Below are 16,786 nucleotides of genomic sequence, written 5' to 3'. Positions count from 1 at the left end.
AATAATAAAAATATAAAATATTAACGTGACTTAACTGTAATTGCATAAATAGAAGAGGATTAGAAAAGGCAGACAATCTGCCTCCTTAAAATTGATCTAGCTTTCTACAGTTTACCTACACCACATAGAAATGGAGTCCTCCACGGAATTCCATGAGCTTTGTAACTAAAGAAAAGGTCAAGTAATCTCACACACACCACACTCATCTAGGTCTCACGAAAACTTGTTCCGCCCTCCACGTGTTCCCATGCATGTCCCCATACTCAAACCAGCCCCACACCTGTCCCCCTCCACCCACCTTAACATCTCCCCCACTTCTCTCTCTCTCTCTCTCTCTCTCTCTCAGAGCATCCATGGCTGACCGTCACCAAAACCCTACCCAAACCCAACAGCAGCAGCAGCCGCAGAGAGCTCCGAGACCCAGCCCTAACACCCCCACAAATTCCTCAATATTCCTACGTAAACTCCAAGGCCATGCACCCAACTCCACCCAGCTCGTCGGCTTTCTCACCCTCCTCGTCTCCGGCGCCATTCTCCTCCTCCTCACTGGTCTTACCGTCACCGCTACCGTCCTCGGCCTAATCATCTTCACCCCTATCATCATCATCTCCAGTCCCATATGGGTTCCCCTCGGCGCTGTCCTCGTCCTCACGGCCGGCTTCTTCGTGTCCATGTGCGGGTTTGGCGCCGCGGCCGTGGCTGGTTTGTCTTGGGTGTATAGGTATTTCAAGGGGATGCACCCGCCCGGTTCGGACCGGGTTGACTACGCCAGGAGCCGGATTTACGATACGGCGAGCCATGTCAAGGATTATGCTAGAGAGTACGGCGGGTATTTGCACGGTAAGGTCAAGGATGCAGCTCCCGGTGCTTAAACCAAAGATCAAGCTAGAGGATTTGGGTTTTTCTCACCGGTCCGGTTTATTGTTGAATGTTGAGCCTGCAGATATGTTGGGCCGGTTTTTTTTTTTTTCTCCTTTACGTTTCATGTCTCTGATATTTGGTTTGTTTCCTTTTTTCTTTTTTCTTTTTTAGTTTAAAAAAATTTATTTTTCATTTTGTGCTCTGATTTTAAAGGCTTCATCTAGTACATGGGCCTTTTTTTTCTTTTTTTTTTTTTTTTTTTGTCAAATCTAGTACATGGTTTGGCCTTTGGCTCTTTGTTTTGGTTATGGTTTTTGGTGGTGGAAAGGAATCTACTTTTGCATGAACCCAAAAATATTCGACCTTTTCTTATCTTTTCCCTCACTTTGATTTAATGGAATTCATGAATTATTAATTTTTTTATTTTTTTGGTAACAAAAAGTTTTGGGGAGGGGAGCTACCCCAGGGCTAGAGCATACCACAGTTTTCTTTGAGGACTTACAGGGTTAGAGTATACACATTTCTTTTTGAGGACTTACATAGTTAGAGTATACACAGTTCTTTTTAAGGAATTACAGAGGGGTCTTAGCTCTTTTAGATTTTTACATTCTACTTGAATTGGAAATGTGGAACAATAGAATAGTTTTGCTATAAGACCACAATCCACTTATGGTTGGTAGATACTAGACAAGCCCTGTACATAATTTGTGTGTCCAATAAAATAACAAAATTAGCAACCTTATAGGAAAACACTTTAAATTTAATACTAAATTTCGAAACAGATCCTGCAATAAATTAACTTGGTAAAATGGGGAAGTCCAATTTTTCTTCTGACATTGAAAATAAAATATTTAATAGCTAGGAGAATTAAATATAACAGTTAAAAGATTCGTAGTACTAGTACTACGTGGCATTGAAGTTAGGTTTAGCAAATTGATCGTGTTTGTTATGTTAAGAATACTTTTGAACCGTTCATCACTCCGATTAAGGATATGGATCGTGTGCTTAGGTTCGTTGGTGACCTTAAACAGTCTCTTCCTCAACTAGTTACACGATACATCCAAAAAAAATAAAAAAAGTTACCTGTTATCTTAACAGGTTACCAAATAATTCAATAATGACCCCATTCATTAACTACGCTAATTGGTCATGTAAGAAATTATTATACCTAATGGTTAGATTTGGCAAACCATATTTTTACCAAGTTTTTAACTGATGATCTTTATCGGGTTTTTAACCGGTGATAATAAAGACCCGACGGGTTAACGAGTTACCCAATAATTGCCAGATTAGTTAATGTTTTCGTATCGGTTTCGGGTCGTAAAAAATTGTTAGCCTTAATTGAAGCCATACCCTGGAAAGTCATCAAAAGAAAATTCTCATAGTTCTTGTAAATTGAGGGGTTTTTTAGATCTAAGCTATGGATTTGCATATTTCCGTTGAGCTATGGTATAATAAAAGTTGGAACTTACTCTGAATTGACCTTACGAGTCAAACCCAAGGACCTGGTCATTGATGTATGCTTGCTTCCTATCTTTTTTTCATCAAGTGCCAAAAAATCAAAGTCAAAGAGAGAACCAATTATCAGCATGTCGCGGGTGTGCATGGTACTAAGCATTCCGTTCGAACAAAAGAAAACTAATGAAAATGATTAAAAACTTTGAGTTTTAATAAAAAATAAAAAAAAACAAAAATATGTTGTAAGTGAATAGTATTATGAGTGATTTTTTTAAAATAAAACTATCATTTTCGTTAAAAGTAAACAGTACCGGAAGTGTTTCGTTAAAACTCTCTTTGAACAAGCGAGAACATGACTTTATTCTCTTCTACAAATAACATGCATGTAATTCAATATTCAAAGAAACCATATTCATAGAAACCATATTTTTCTTTGAACAAGCGAGAACATGACTTTATTCTCTTCTACAAATAACATGCATGTAATTCAATATTCAAAGAAACCATATTTTTCTTTGGAGATGTCGGCAGACCAAAGTCATTTTTTATATAAATAATTAAAGAATAATTCATTAAGTTTTGAAAGTATTCATCAAATTTATCAAGGTTGACTTCAAATGATAAGTTTGTAAGAATCATGTATGTGATTTATATACAACCCTTGGGCAACTGGTGGAGCTAGTCTTTTGTGTCTGTGTTCCGAGTACTTTGTAGGGCTAAAACTTTGGTATTTTATGCCTCTCTATCTTTTCGCGTGACATTTCACATGAGAAGAGAGATCACATGGGGAAGAAATAGGTATGTAATGTGCCGCGTGCAAATTGTGAAGAGAAATAGGCATATGTGAAGAGAAACAGGCATATTGTGAAGAGAAACAAGCATAGAGTATACGTAGGAGAGAATTTGTCACGTTACGTTGCACATGAAAAAAGAGATAGGAGTACACGATATTTCACGTGAGAAAGAGATATCACGTGGGGAATAAATAGGCAGGTAACGTGCTTGCATGTACAAATTGTGAACAAATATAGGCATAGAAATTACGTAGGAGAGAATTGGTCACGTAATGTTGCATGTGAAAAAAGATATAGAAGTACACCGATATTTCATGTGAGAAGAGATATCATGTGAGGAAGTAGGCATTTAACGTGCCATGTGCAAATTGGGAAGAAAAATAGGTATAGTGATTATGTAGGAGAGAATTTTGTCTTGTAACGTTGCACAAGAAAAAATAAATAGGAGTATGCACAAAAACGTTAAGTGTATTATGTGGTGAGAAGATACATAGGCTCTCAATTTGTAGGTAACTTGGTTTATATGGATTCTTTGTTCGCTTCAAAGGTCGGATTTGCATATGTTGTTTGTGTATAGGTTTTGGTAAAGGATTCTTGAGGGTATATATATGTTCCCCCTTGACATCACATTAGAGATTAGAGATGATCTTTTGACCTCTTCTAATGAATGATTATTTGTTGAATTAAATAATGTAGAATTAGAATATTGCACACCTAATTTAAAAAAAAAAAAAAAGGAATTTGTAACATCAGTATTTCCTACTTGCCATCATCTTTTTAAAAGATAATATATTCTGAGAGAGATTGAGAAGCCACATGTGCACCATTAGTGGATCAAAATGAGGCCTAGCCATCTAGTGTTAGTGCCTCATTAGTCGATCACAATTCATTCCAAGTGCAGTTTTTGGCAAGATTGTGTTTGTAATTTGTTGGTTTAGAGTTTAGACCACATATTCATTTGGTAAGAAAGCCAATAAAGCAGACAAGTAAGCTAGTGGTCTAGAGTAGTGGAATCTGTGCGTCCGAATTCGAATTTCTCTACTCGGAAAAGAGTTGTAAATATTACATTAGAAACGAATGAAAATAAAATACAACGGGATACTATCTTAAAGATGACAAGGTCATACATTCGGGAAAAAAAAACTTTAGTTAGATTACCTAACCAGCTAATTAATCTTAGTTTGATGAAATAATTTCACGTCATTAGTTATTTATCTCATAGACTTCTAATGAAAAATATCTCGATAGTATCAATAATTATGCAACTGTTGTATTGTCGATGTCAATATTATAAACGACATATGCAATCAATAATGTGTTGATATTGAATAATCGAGTCAGCCAACTGTAAGTGTGTTGATCAAATAATTAAGAACTAAAAACCCACGAGCCTTTTTTAATTAAAATTTAAATTCACCCACAAATTAAAGTGGTTGCAAAATCCAAATGTGCTCAATATGTACACTAGACTCCGGCCCCTAAACACACGGGAGGGAGGAAGTTCGACTACCTATTTCCGACGCCAACGACGTCGTACGTTGACTGTGGCCCTAAAAACCCATACATGCGCCCACCAATAAGAATTCACATGCGTGACACGTCACGACACAACAGTTGCGAACCACGAAAACAAAACAAAAAACAAAAACAGACAAATTAACGCCGGAAAACATTTCGTTTTCTCCGACGAAACACTTGAAATTTATCAGCGCCTCAGTTGCGGTTGACCCTTTCGAGGTACCCCGGCATCGGACTTGCACGTGGGGACCGGAGGGGAGCTCCGTTAAGTTTCTTCCCGTTACTATCGTAGTAAATTGCGCCTGAGAAATCCAACGGCTCGCACTTATCCCCCATCAGGATCGACCTCTGCCATACCCCACCGTCCCCCCACTCCTCCTCCACGGCGTGGGCCCTACCATCCGATTCCTCGCCGATCTTTTTCCGGTGCAGGAAGGTGATGGCCTTGTTGCTTATGGTCGACATCAGCTGCTTGGGCTTTCTCATCATCGGCGACTTATTCGGCGCGATATCCGAGTGGTGGTTGTTTTTTATCAGCTTGGAGTTGGCGGCTTTCAGCTTCCCCGAGAGGCGGCGGCCGATGGCAAGGAGTGCCGAGATGGAGACCAGCATACGGGCTTTGGACTTCAGGCGCATCGACGAGTCCGAGTCGGAATCGGCGCTTGCATGCAGATGACGAACCATGTTAGAGATTTTTCAGTGTGTCTGAAATACTAAAGGAAGGAAAATCGGCGGGGAGGGAGTTGTTTGGAGGTATGACCGTATGGGGGTGTTTTGCTGGTGGTGGTGGTGGGTGCAATGAGAGAGGTGTTAAATGTGGTGGTGGGTTCAAATAGGGTGAAGAATGAGTTTAGGTGACCGGTTATTGCCGGTGGATATTATTTTTTTGCATTTTTGGGTGGAAGAGTCAGGGGTGAACCGGTGGGTTTTCGGGTTGACTTCCAATAGGGTAAGAAGTTGGTATTGAACAACTATGAGAGCAATGATAGGGTGTAGTGTGACACATTGATATTTTGATGTACTTCTCATAAAAGCAAATAAATTTCCATATTCTCATAAAATTGTGTAAGTGCATTGTACTTGGATTTATGATTCTTTTCATATTTGTTGCATTTCCCTTTTTGGCTTTTGGTTTTTAATTTGGGTTGGAAATTAAGGAAATAAAATCTCAATTTTTGTTTCCAATAGTATGAAAAAATTACCAACTTTCCTTCGGTAGATGTTTCTTATGTCTTAATTATTGTTTACTTTTCTAAAGCATTAAAGAAAATTACAAACTTTCCTAAATGATATGAGTCGTTTATTCTTATCTAATAGGTAGCAGATATCGGCAATGCTAGAAAAACCACAATTATAATCGCTTAATAATTAACAATCATATAATCTTCTTTTATTTTTTGTTGACAACGAAGCATAAGCCTGGAAGAAAAAGAAATATTACATAAAAATATCACGAAACTCCAGCTATATTTGCAATTAGCAACTAATGACAAGGGAGGAGCTTACTAAAAACAGAATGGACGCAAATTGCATGACCAACTCAAATGAGCCAAATCATCACCAACAAACTTCTTTTCACTGTAGATATGTCGAATTTCATAAGACCAACTTTGATCGCACAACAATTCATTGCCAAACTTTCCAAATGGTGATTATCTACTATAGCATTTAAAATCAATTGTACAATAAGTGCAGAATCCAATTCCACCATAATCTTCTTTATTATTTATTCTCAAAATCCACTTGTTTTCTTTCCTTTTATCTCATTACACAATTTTGTCCCTGTATCGCTAAATTTAAAGTTTATATTTATCTACAAAGATATGTTTGGTATATAAACTTTTTTTGTTAACACAAGTGTGAGTTGTTTAAAGAAACTTTTCCGATGAACGTAAGGGAATATGTTCCAGGCACCTGAGAGCCACAGTAAATATGCTACGTAATCTTACTGAGTGCTGAGTCATAGTAATTAAAATCAAATTATCTAAAGTGTGCATCTTGCTTATGTAATATATCGAAGTGGACGGCCGGGATTGGATATATAATTACTACTTGTAAGTTGCAGATGAGATGGGGTTCCACTTCTAGGGTCGTGATTGGTCGGTGTAGATTGAGGGCCATTTTGTTTTGGTCTAAGTAGATTGGAAGACCTTTTACTTCTTGGCATTCAACTAGCTTAAGCTGAGAAAGAGAAGTGGACCAAGTGGTTGTTGAGTCTGAGGGCCATTTTGTTTTGGTCTAAGTAGAATGGAAGACCTTTTACTTCTTGGCATTCGCCTAGCTTAAGCTGAGAAAGAGAAGTGGACCAAGTGGTTGTTGAGTCAAATCGCATTGCAGAAGTTTGCAATTAAAGACATAGCCAAGTTTTATCTTTTAACTTATGGCGGAGAACGACCGACATGAAACAAAATTTCAAAGTGGCGGTCTTTTCATCAATTATGCAACTATATTTGAAAATTTAAAATACATGATGACGTGTTATTTGATTCAAAATACTATGATAATATTTTAAGAGTGTGAGCAAGTTCGTATCCTAATTGTGGTTGGAACTGAAAAATTATAGTGAGGCAGCAAAGGATCCTTAGCGGCAGCATGCCATGTCTGAGGAATCCTTGGTGAGGAATAGTTTGGGAAGGGAGCAAGACCAAGCCGAGCCACTAGGAAAGTAAATGTAATGACCCGTCCTCAAATATTACAGTATTTATAATTTTAAAATATGAAATTACGAAATTGCTCTTCGAGGCAAATACATTGACTTTTGTTAACCACCTTGTCGTGTCACGTAATATCCGTTTTCTTGGTGTATTCCTATAGTACTAGTTGCTACGAATTCGTGGGCGCGAGCAGAACGTAATTTGAAGTTATAACGAAAGAGGTATTAATGAATGAAGTTGAGGGCAAAATGGTCATTTGAACATAAATCTGGAAGGCTCCCAATTTTGTTGGAGCATCAATCTGGTGTTATGTGTGTGGTTGTGATGGAAAGAATAGGAGAGAAAGGAGGGGAAATGAGGGAGGAGAGAATGAGGGGAACCCAGTCCCTTCCCTTTGACCCAATTCCCCGACCTGATTCATACGCACACCCCAATGCCTTTCACGACGTTTCTCCGACGAAATTTGTCGAACCACCACCCATAACCAACTCCATGACCTTCCTTCTTCATGTTTCACCCCAAAATCGAAGAAGTTTGGCCCTAGTTTCATGATGAACGGAACCCGTCGGTGTTAATGCGTGCACGACGGTGATCCGCTGTTTTGGCAACCCTCACCATTGAATACCACCACCAATCTACTCATCATAACCTCAAGAACAAAGCCCATGCATTGGTTAGGATGTCAGAGTTCATTTTGGCATCGAATCGAGAACACCCATTTCAGGGTTTCCGACGGATCAAGGGTGATTTGAGGTGTTTTCCGATTGAATTGGACTTCAGTCCAGGTATGAAAGTTGTTCCTCTCATTGAGATCTTCATTCCTGTCAAATTTGGAAATTTTTGGAGTTGTTAAATTTTTTGGCGAGTCAGGGCTGTCAGGCTACTGCCTCGTGGTGGCTCGTGGGGGAAACCCGAGATCCATCCTTAGGTTCTTCAACATGCCGAATCCGAATTCACCGTCCATTTTCCAAATTCTATCATTTAGGTATAGTTTTACTAAATGGTCTCAAATTGTGGTTAGGTGCACTGACTCCATCCTCGCTAGCTCGAGCTTTTCCCGGGCAACAAAATATTTGTGAGTCGACCCCTTCTTAACTTATATGTTTCTATAAAATATTAGTTTAGCATGCATTTCATATTTCATGAATTGAGCATGTTTTATAATATGTTTTATGGAGAATTTATAATTTCTTTAAATTGCTTTTACAGAATATTTATGATTTATCGAATATTACGTTTTACAAACGATTATGAATTATTGGATTTGCTTATATGAATTTTTGTGGATTTCAATATGTCTTATTTTACGGATTTACAAATTTGAGATTCCATGGATTTACGGTTATGACTTACTATGGATTTATGAAATGAGGTTTTTAAGGTATGTTTTCGGTACTTATCTAGTGGGTTATCATATAGCACATCCACACAACACGGGTATGTAGATGTCTATGGCCATAGGACACAGTTGAGGATGTTATGCATAGATTTATTCTCCGGCGTAACCTAGAGTCGTACAGCTTCACCTTCGAGTGATGGGGCTTACCATGTTTCTTCACTGGCGTAACCCAATGTTGTGCAACTTCATATTCGGATAATGGACAAATACTACCTTCAGGAAAATGAGGAGTTGATGATATACCCCCAACTTCATTGGCAAAACTAGTGTCAGACAGCTTCACTAGCCACGGCTAGTGTTAGTGTGTCATGTTATATGTTTCTTCTCCGGCGTAACCCGGAGTCGTACAGCTTCACATTCGGGTGATGGGGCCTACCATGTTTCTTCACTGGCGTAACCCAATGTCATACAACTTCACCTTCAGGTGATGGACAGGTACTGCCTTCGGGCGACTATGATACCTCTAGAGAGTACAATATGATGAGATTTACAGATTTGCCTTCGGGCGGTGATAGCACCATTATTGAGCAGTGTTTTTCACGTATTTGTTTTAAGAGAGTTTTCATTGCATGCTAGAGTTTTCAGAAAACTTACTATATGTAGTACTATATATGTTTTCAAAATAGAGGGTTAGTATGTTCAGAAATAAAATTGTTTTCTTATTATTAGTATTAATATAAACTTTGGTCCACTCACCTTTTCTATTTTTGGGCCCCTTCAAGAGTTAGAATTGAGGCACACGATCCCGGCATTATGGCACTTCCGCTTAGGCATCTTTGAGTAGTCTTCTTTGGGTAAGACTTATTCCTCGGTTTGTACTTTTTATTTTAATTCCTTCACATTATTATTTAGTCGTTGTATGCTCTGAACATGATTTTGCATTTGCGTATCTCTTTCTAATTACATGTTTTAGGTATATGCGTGTTTAAAATGGCTTCGTCACCCTCGGGTATCGGCCAGCACGTGCCTACCCTAATATTTGAGGAAATTGGGGTTGGGGGGTGTCGGTAAGCCCTTCCAGCGTGCCAAAATAACCGTAGAAATCAACCTGTGCCTTTGATTTCAGAATGCCGACGACGCCAACAAGCATTAGCTCTCCTTAAAAAGGAGGTTATCCATCCGCACCTTCCAGTACGACTACCTTGTTATGACTTTACTTCAGTCACTAGTCCTGCCTTCGGCATCTCACCCTTGCAGTTAAGGTGACTTTGGGCATGGCTAACTCCCATAATTCGAATTGAAGATTGGTATAAAAAAAAAAAAAAAAGGAAAAAAAAAGGGTCTATTTCCACGTCATATCCATAGGTAACTCATTCATCATAGTTAAAAGCAGAAGTTCCAGATACATTAGTGCTAAAGTCTTATGTTGGACTAATTATTGCAACTTGGAAATGTGTTTGCGTATCTTATTCATTTAGGAACCCACCAAATTGCGACCTGGCCTTGCACGGCCCCTTTCATACCTCTATTGACTTTTTTCTCGTATAATCTTCCGACATCATCTCCCAACCTCTAATTAAGTAGTACTAGTCATGAAGCATTAATCTTGCTCTCGTTTGGGTACCTCAAATATTAGCTCCCTCGACTTTCTAACATATATCTAACTACTCAAAGTCAGAAACTAAATAACTGGTCATCAGGAATTTAAAATTTAGTGGCCTCCATTACCTTACAAGCTAACTGGTTTTTTTTTTTTTTTTTTTTTTTTAACAAATCGATAATCGATAAGGTTTGGACAAAATTCTAAGCAAGTCTCATTCGTCTCTTTATACTATCTATCAAGTACACAATTTATTAGCAAGACATTGTTGATTAAACTGCACAAACCTACACTATGAAAGGAAAAATTGTATATAACAAATCTATTACTTGTTGGAGTTGTCTAATTTTGCGAGACAAAGCTAAGGGTTTTAGGGTGTAAATTTTTTTATAGGCTTTTAATCATTTTAGCTAAAATTTAACTTGAAAATTGAGATCATGATTAATTATGTTCTAGCACATTATAAATGCCATAAGATTATATTGGAGATTTAAAATTTAAGGGAGATTTAATTAAGTAAACATGGGGGGTATAGTAAAGTGTTTATCAAGTGCTCCTTCTCCACCTCCATTTCCATCCCATGGTTTAATCCACATGTCATCCTCCATCTCATGGTACAAAGACAAAATTTGATTTGTCTTAGCCCACAATGAAAAAGTTTAAAATATGGAGAGATTTTTCAATGTGTTCATAACACGGAGCGATACGTCTTATGTTATTATATACAAGTGGAGGAAGTTTTTCTTTTCAAGTGTCTCTCCACTTATATAAAAATAAATGATGTATGTGTCTGTGCTCCAAGCAAACTGAAAAATCTCTCCAAAATATGTGCACAAGCTAGGTTGGAATTAATAGAGAGAACAAAAAACTCACAGGCCGTAGCCCATACAGTCTTTTGGTCCCTGATTTCCGCATACGTACATTTTTCATTTTAGGGTTTCATTAGTTTTCCTTTTGAATTATGATCAGCAGTAGGATTTAAAATTGGAAACCCTAATATGAGCAGCATGAGGCAAATTTGGCAGACTGAAATCATGCATGAATACCTTCCATCTCTAATATCTGTATGATGAATAATTAGCAATTTATAGAGTGGTTTATTAGGTTAGTAAGACTTATACGCTATAATATATATTATGGTCTATTTGATAATTATTTCGTTTTTAGATTTTTATTTTTGTGTGAGAAATAGAGAACAAATACATTAGAAAAAATGAGGGATATAAAAAAGCGGAGGAATGAAGAAGAAATGTGCAGAGAATGATCAAATAATAATTAATGAAAATTTAAAACCAAAGACTATTTAAAGTTATTTTCTCCCGACCATATACAACCCTTTTCCCTATAACCAAAATTAAGCTATTTAAAGTTGTTTTCTCCCGCCCACATACAACCTTTTCCCGGCCTGATACACTTTTCTCTTGTCTCAAACGAAAAAAATGAAAACTGAAAGCCTAAAAAATGAAATAGTAATTAAAAGTCTCATTTTATTCAGGTTCAAGCATATTTCATGCCAATATTAGTCAACTTAGGATATGAGATATACAAAGAACTAATTAAGCCACACTTTTGAGTGACATGTTAGTCCAAAGGGAAAATGTACCTCTCATACACAAGTCGTTATAATGGCCACTAAGTAAATTAAGTGGCATAATCACTTGCGATCGATGGCAGCAAAGTTGACATGAAAGAGAAGGATTAAATCAGATTATTTTAAACACTTAGATTTAGGCGAATATTTTCATTAATTCATAATCTTTTAGTGATCGCATAAATTATTTCTTTAATATAGTTTAGACTGATGTCACAGACTCACAAATATTCTAGATCGATGTCGGCTGAGCTAGGCTTCTGACCAACATACAGTAGGATATCAATTTTGATTTATAAACCACCATGAGGTGATTTAGTAGTTAGGGACAAATTTTAAGCACGTATTGCATATGAAACGTTCTAAGTTCGATTCCTGACGCATGTGAACTACGCGATGTTAGTTAGGGAGAAACTGAAATGCCTTTTGTGAGTCTTTCGGCCCCCGGAAGAATAGACTGATGTGAGGATGGGAAGGTAAAAATGTCTCACATCGGTAAAATAATGAAAAACTTTGTAAGGGCTTATAAGAGATTGAGCTACTCTCTATATTGTCAATTGGTCTTATGGTGGAACCTCAACTTTCTTCATGGTATCAAAGCAGGTTAGCCCACGTGTGAAGCTCAACGGCCACACGTGCTCAACATCACCCAATTTGTGTTTTCCACTTGTTTGGCTTGAAAATTCGTCATACGTGAGGAGCGTGTGAGAATGTGAAGGTAAAAGAGTCTCACATCGGTAAAAGGAAAAACTTTACAAAAACTTATAAGAAGTTGGGTTATTTCCTATATTACCAATTGGTTTTATGATTTGAAAATTCTATTACCACGGCATCTCAAATATATTATACATTATTTACATGCCAATGCGTGCGTGATTAGTTTATAATAAAATTTCAGGGGAGTTCTTCCAATAATTTGATGCATGCATGACCAACAAGTTTCATAGGTTGCAAATAACGAAATGTATGCCCCATCCCCTAATGACATATCTTTCCTTAGCGGCTTACCCTGGGCTACATGCCATAAGAACCATTTTCTTAGGTTTTTCAAGCCCAAGGTCTATTAGTTTGGGCCTAAATTTAACAGTTCCCACCCATTTATTAGTAGGCTTGTATTATGACAAACTTAGCTCATGCTTAAAATACATGAAAATTGATATCGAATTCATTATTTAACGAGATTTGAATTTAAGATCTTTTACTTTACAAATGAAGATGAATATTGTTAGACCTTAGTACTAAGTTGAAAGTGAGCAAAGGTTTGGAATCCCTAATCTGAGTTTGAACTCCCACAAATGTATTTATTGAGGTTACCGACTCTGTTTTATCTTACCTTTTGACCTGGAAGTTAAATGTACATTGTCATCTCATGTGGTACCGGAACTTCATGGAAAGTAGGATTAATCTGCCCTTGATTTGTGATGGGATACCTCCAATAATTTAGATCCAACCAGATGACAATGAGGTTGACAGTTGGTTCATATGGACATGTTATCCTCATTGTAGAAGCTTCATAAAATACAGTCTTGTCCGTTCATTAAATTGGCTAGCCGGCCATTTTTTATTTTGATTAGTTGTTTATTTGTTTTTTGGTTTGTTTGGGATGTCACTTCATAAGATGATATCATATACAGAGGCAGATTGTCTGCCCTTCTGTTTGGGTGCCATTCACATCCCTTCTTATTTTGTGCAGTCATGTTTAAGCCACGTCAACATTTTATATTGATTTTTTTTATAGAGATAATAAGACAAAAAACAATAGGAATATAAAATGTTGATGTGGCTTAACCGTGACCGTACAAATAGAAGAGGATGAGAAGAGCACCCAAACAGAAGGGCAAACAATCTGCCTTCATCATGTACGAAACATAAAAGAATGTATCTTACTCTACACATTGCCGATCACTAGTACTCTTCTAATACAAATCGAGCTCACATACATATATAAAACATCAATAATATAATCAACAAATGTAATATTACAAGCAACAAAACTCTATTATCTGCACTTTTGTCGGTGGGATTCGCTACTGGTATTGGAGTGGATAAGTTATAATAGAAATAAAGTATACATAAATCATTTCTTAATTTCAGATTATATCCCTCATCTTTGGTGGTATGGTCACTAAAGATGAGAGAAGAGTCTATGATCCCAAGAAATGTATTCGTGGGAGTTCGAACTCAAATTAAGGATTCACAACCCAAAAGAGAAGAGGATCCTCTCCGGATCCACTTTATAGGAAACCTAGAGATCCCCACATCCTAGTTGTTCATCATATATCGTGCGATCAGTTTTCGTCAGATACTATTTGTGTTTAATTTTAAATAAAAAAAAATCAAATAATTTTTTATCGCACGATACACGACGAATGACTAAAATGTGGGAATCTCCAAGATTCCCACTCCCCTAATTCACAACCTAAAAGAACACTTGCTACTTTTTTCTAATTTCACACAACAGTATAAATCACCATTGACTTAAACTTTCATATCACACATGATCAAAGGATGGGTCATTGGATGTCCTAAAGCCAAATGAGCGTTAATCACGTGTGAACTCCAGATTAGCCGCAAATAAGCCAAAGTCTAATGGGAGAAGACATGTGCGTTAAACATATTTTGACCTCCTTCTCAAATACCAAACCCCATGTTGAAAAATTTGAATCAAGATCATAAAGCTCACAAAAACAAGAGGGTCCTACCCAGAAACTGAAAGTTTGACGATCCAATCAATATTGGGCATGTGTTTGATGTCATTATTCAGTAAAAAAAAAACCTTTATTGTTCTCGTTTCACTTATTCAGTAAAAAAAAACTTTAGAGTTTTCGTTTCACGTAAATCATTATTCTACACTCAGGATTGTAGCTAGTGATGTTGGATGCATGATCGTCCGTCAACTCAACTCTTCAAAATTTATAGTCTTTAAATTAATTTGTGTCTTAAGTCAACCTTTTCTAGTAAGCCTTGCATCAGCCATGCATCAGGTAGTGCAAATTTAAAATCTGATTTATATATTTAATTTCGAAATGCTGTCTCAAGTCTCATCGTGCTGATTCATGGCACAGCTCAACAATAAAATATGAATTCCTTTCTGTTGCTCATATTTTGATTGCCGTGAAAATTGACATGCCGTGCCTTCACAACCACTCTAGTTGCTTTCATTTTGCATACCTAAAATTAATTATTAATTAGAGTAAAGACAGCCAAGAAATCATGTATTTGAGTGAGATCGATTGACCTTTCCTCTATTTCTGGTCAGAATATTCAATGATCGGTCGATCAGCGCATTGTTTTTTTTTGTCTTGTTAAAAAAGGACTAGTTGGTTGGTTTGTTAAGACAGTATAGTTTTTTAGTAGTTGGAAAGAGTATTTTAGCTTTTTTTTAGCCATCATCATGTGTTTCATCAGTATTAGAAATTGAATTTAGAACGTGCCGTATGGAATACGTATTTAAAATTTCTCACCAATCACTATATCACTCATGATGGTTAGCATGTTCCACGGTGAAATCTTCGTAGTAAATTTTGAAATTTAGGTAATAAAACATTCAATAATACCAAAATAATGCAAAGGTTGGCTCAAAAAAAAAAAATGTTAAACAAGTATTCGTTCACATTACAGTCAGACATGCACATGATGATCATATGAATGGTGAAAAATTTTCGAATAATTTGGAGGAGTTTTCACAAATAATACAAGTAAAAAAAAATTCAGAAATATTTCACTAGATATTATGAGATTTATTTTCCTTTTTGAAGTAATATTTGACTACAATTTCATGAATAATACACAAAAGCTTGTGGAAAAAAAAAAAAAAAAAAACTAAAAATGAGAAAACCTTGTCATCAATGGTGCAACGGGTTTGGACCGGTGGGAACAATGCGCATTTCGGAACCATCACGGCCGATCTCCGTTCGGTCCGGCTCCGGCCGCACAGGCACTTGTTTGTGAGAATTATGCTTCTGATGATGCCGGTGCCGGTGGACAAATGGGGAAAAGTCGAATTTAGAAGCCAGTAGTACTTTCCGGTTGCTCAAAGTGTAACGACGATCGGAGCTGCTGAGAGGATATGCTGCTGCTTGCGTAGGGTTTATGTGGTTATTGTTATTTTTGGAAACGAGATGAAACCAACCGTGGACGGACAAGAAGAGCAATGAGAGCCAAAGCATGAGACTAAAAAGGTGAGGAATAAGAAGCTTGGAAGCCATGGAAGGGGAGAGAGGGGATGAAAATTAGAGAGTAGTGCATGGGGAAAAAAGAAGATAGAGAATTTGATCTGAAAATTGAGGAATAAAGTGGCTAGGTTTTCTGTGTTTTAGAGAGAGAGAGAGGAATGGTGAGGGTTTTGAAGCTTGACAGCTCAAATGTGCTATAAAATGTAAACCAAAAAGCTATCCAGCATAAGAAATGCTAATGTATATTGTACGAATGCTTGATAATCTGGTTGACTATATCATTTTCTGGTATTTTGAGAGAGAGATAGAGAGAGATGGGTTTGTAAGGCAAGGCTAGTAGATGCGGGGAGGGGGGCAGGATTGTCGAGCATTCTTCTACCAATGAAACTTCCTTTGCGTTCAAGGAACCAATTAATAAGGTCAATTTTTTTTAAGGAATTGTTATTAATACTCTAAAAATCTTATTTTACATTTTAAATTTTCTATATTAGACCTTGTTAGTTTTTTATTTTTAATTTTTTTGTTAAATGCTGACATGACTTAAGGTAGGTTCACTCTCTAGTCCGGTTAGATTAAAAAAATTAATTAAATATTCAAAAGGAAGTGTTATTGGCACTCCAAAAATCTCATTTTACACTCCTCACAAGTGTATTTTTCTTTCCTAATATAGAAAGTTTTGAAGCGTAAAATGAGATTTTTGAATTGCTAATAACAATTTATTATCCACAAACTAAAACTAAAACTATTTAAATATTTTATTAATGAAGTGGACCCACCCCTACAAAAGAATCCCCTC

General features: G+C 36.9%; 2 protein-coding genes across 2 annotated transcripts; one reads left to right on the top strand and one right to left on the bottom strand.

The window, feature by feature from the left end:
• The first annotated feature begins 300 nt into the window (after positions 1 to 300).
• LOC137713947 (oleosin G-like) lies at positions 301 to 1,284 on the top strand. Its single transcript, XM_068453308.2, has one exon. The coding sequence runs from the start codon at positions 354 to 356 to the stop codon at positions 870 to 872; it is 519 nt and encodes a 172-aa protein (XP_068309409.2). The 5' UTR covers positions 301 to 353; the 3' UTR covers positions 873 to 1,284.
• Positions 1,285 to 4,481: 3,197 nt separating this feature from the next.
• On the bottom strand, positions 4,482 to 5,537 carry LOC137713945 (uncharacterized). Its single transcript, XM_068453306.2, has one exon. It carries the CDS (start codon positions 5,313 to 5,315, stop codon positions 4,827 to 4,829), a length of 489 nt encoding a protein of 162 aa, XP_068309407.2. The 5' UTR covers positions 5,316 to 5,537; the 3' UTR covers positions 4,482 to 4,826.
• Between the last annotated feature and the right edge of the window lie 11,249 nt (positions 5,538 to 16,786).

The sequence above is a fragment of the Pyrus communis genome, chromosome 14 (assembly GCF_041283825.1).
Source record: "Pyrus communis isolate YQ-2024b chromosome 14, ASM4128382v1, whole genome shotgun sequence".
Classification (NCBI taxonomy): Eukaryota; Viridiplantae; Streptophyta; class Magnoliopsida; order Rosales; family Rosaceae; genus Pyrus; species Pyrus communis.
This window is presented reverse-complemented; position numbering and strand designations above follow the sequence as displayed.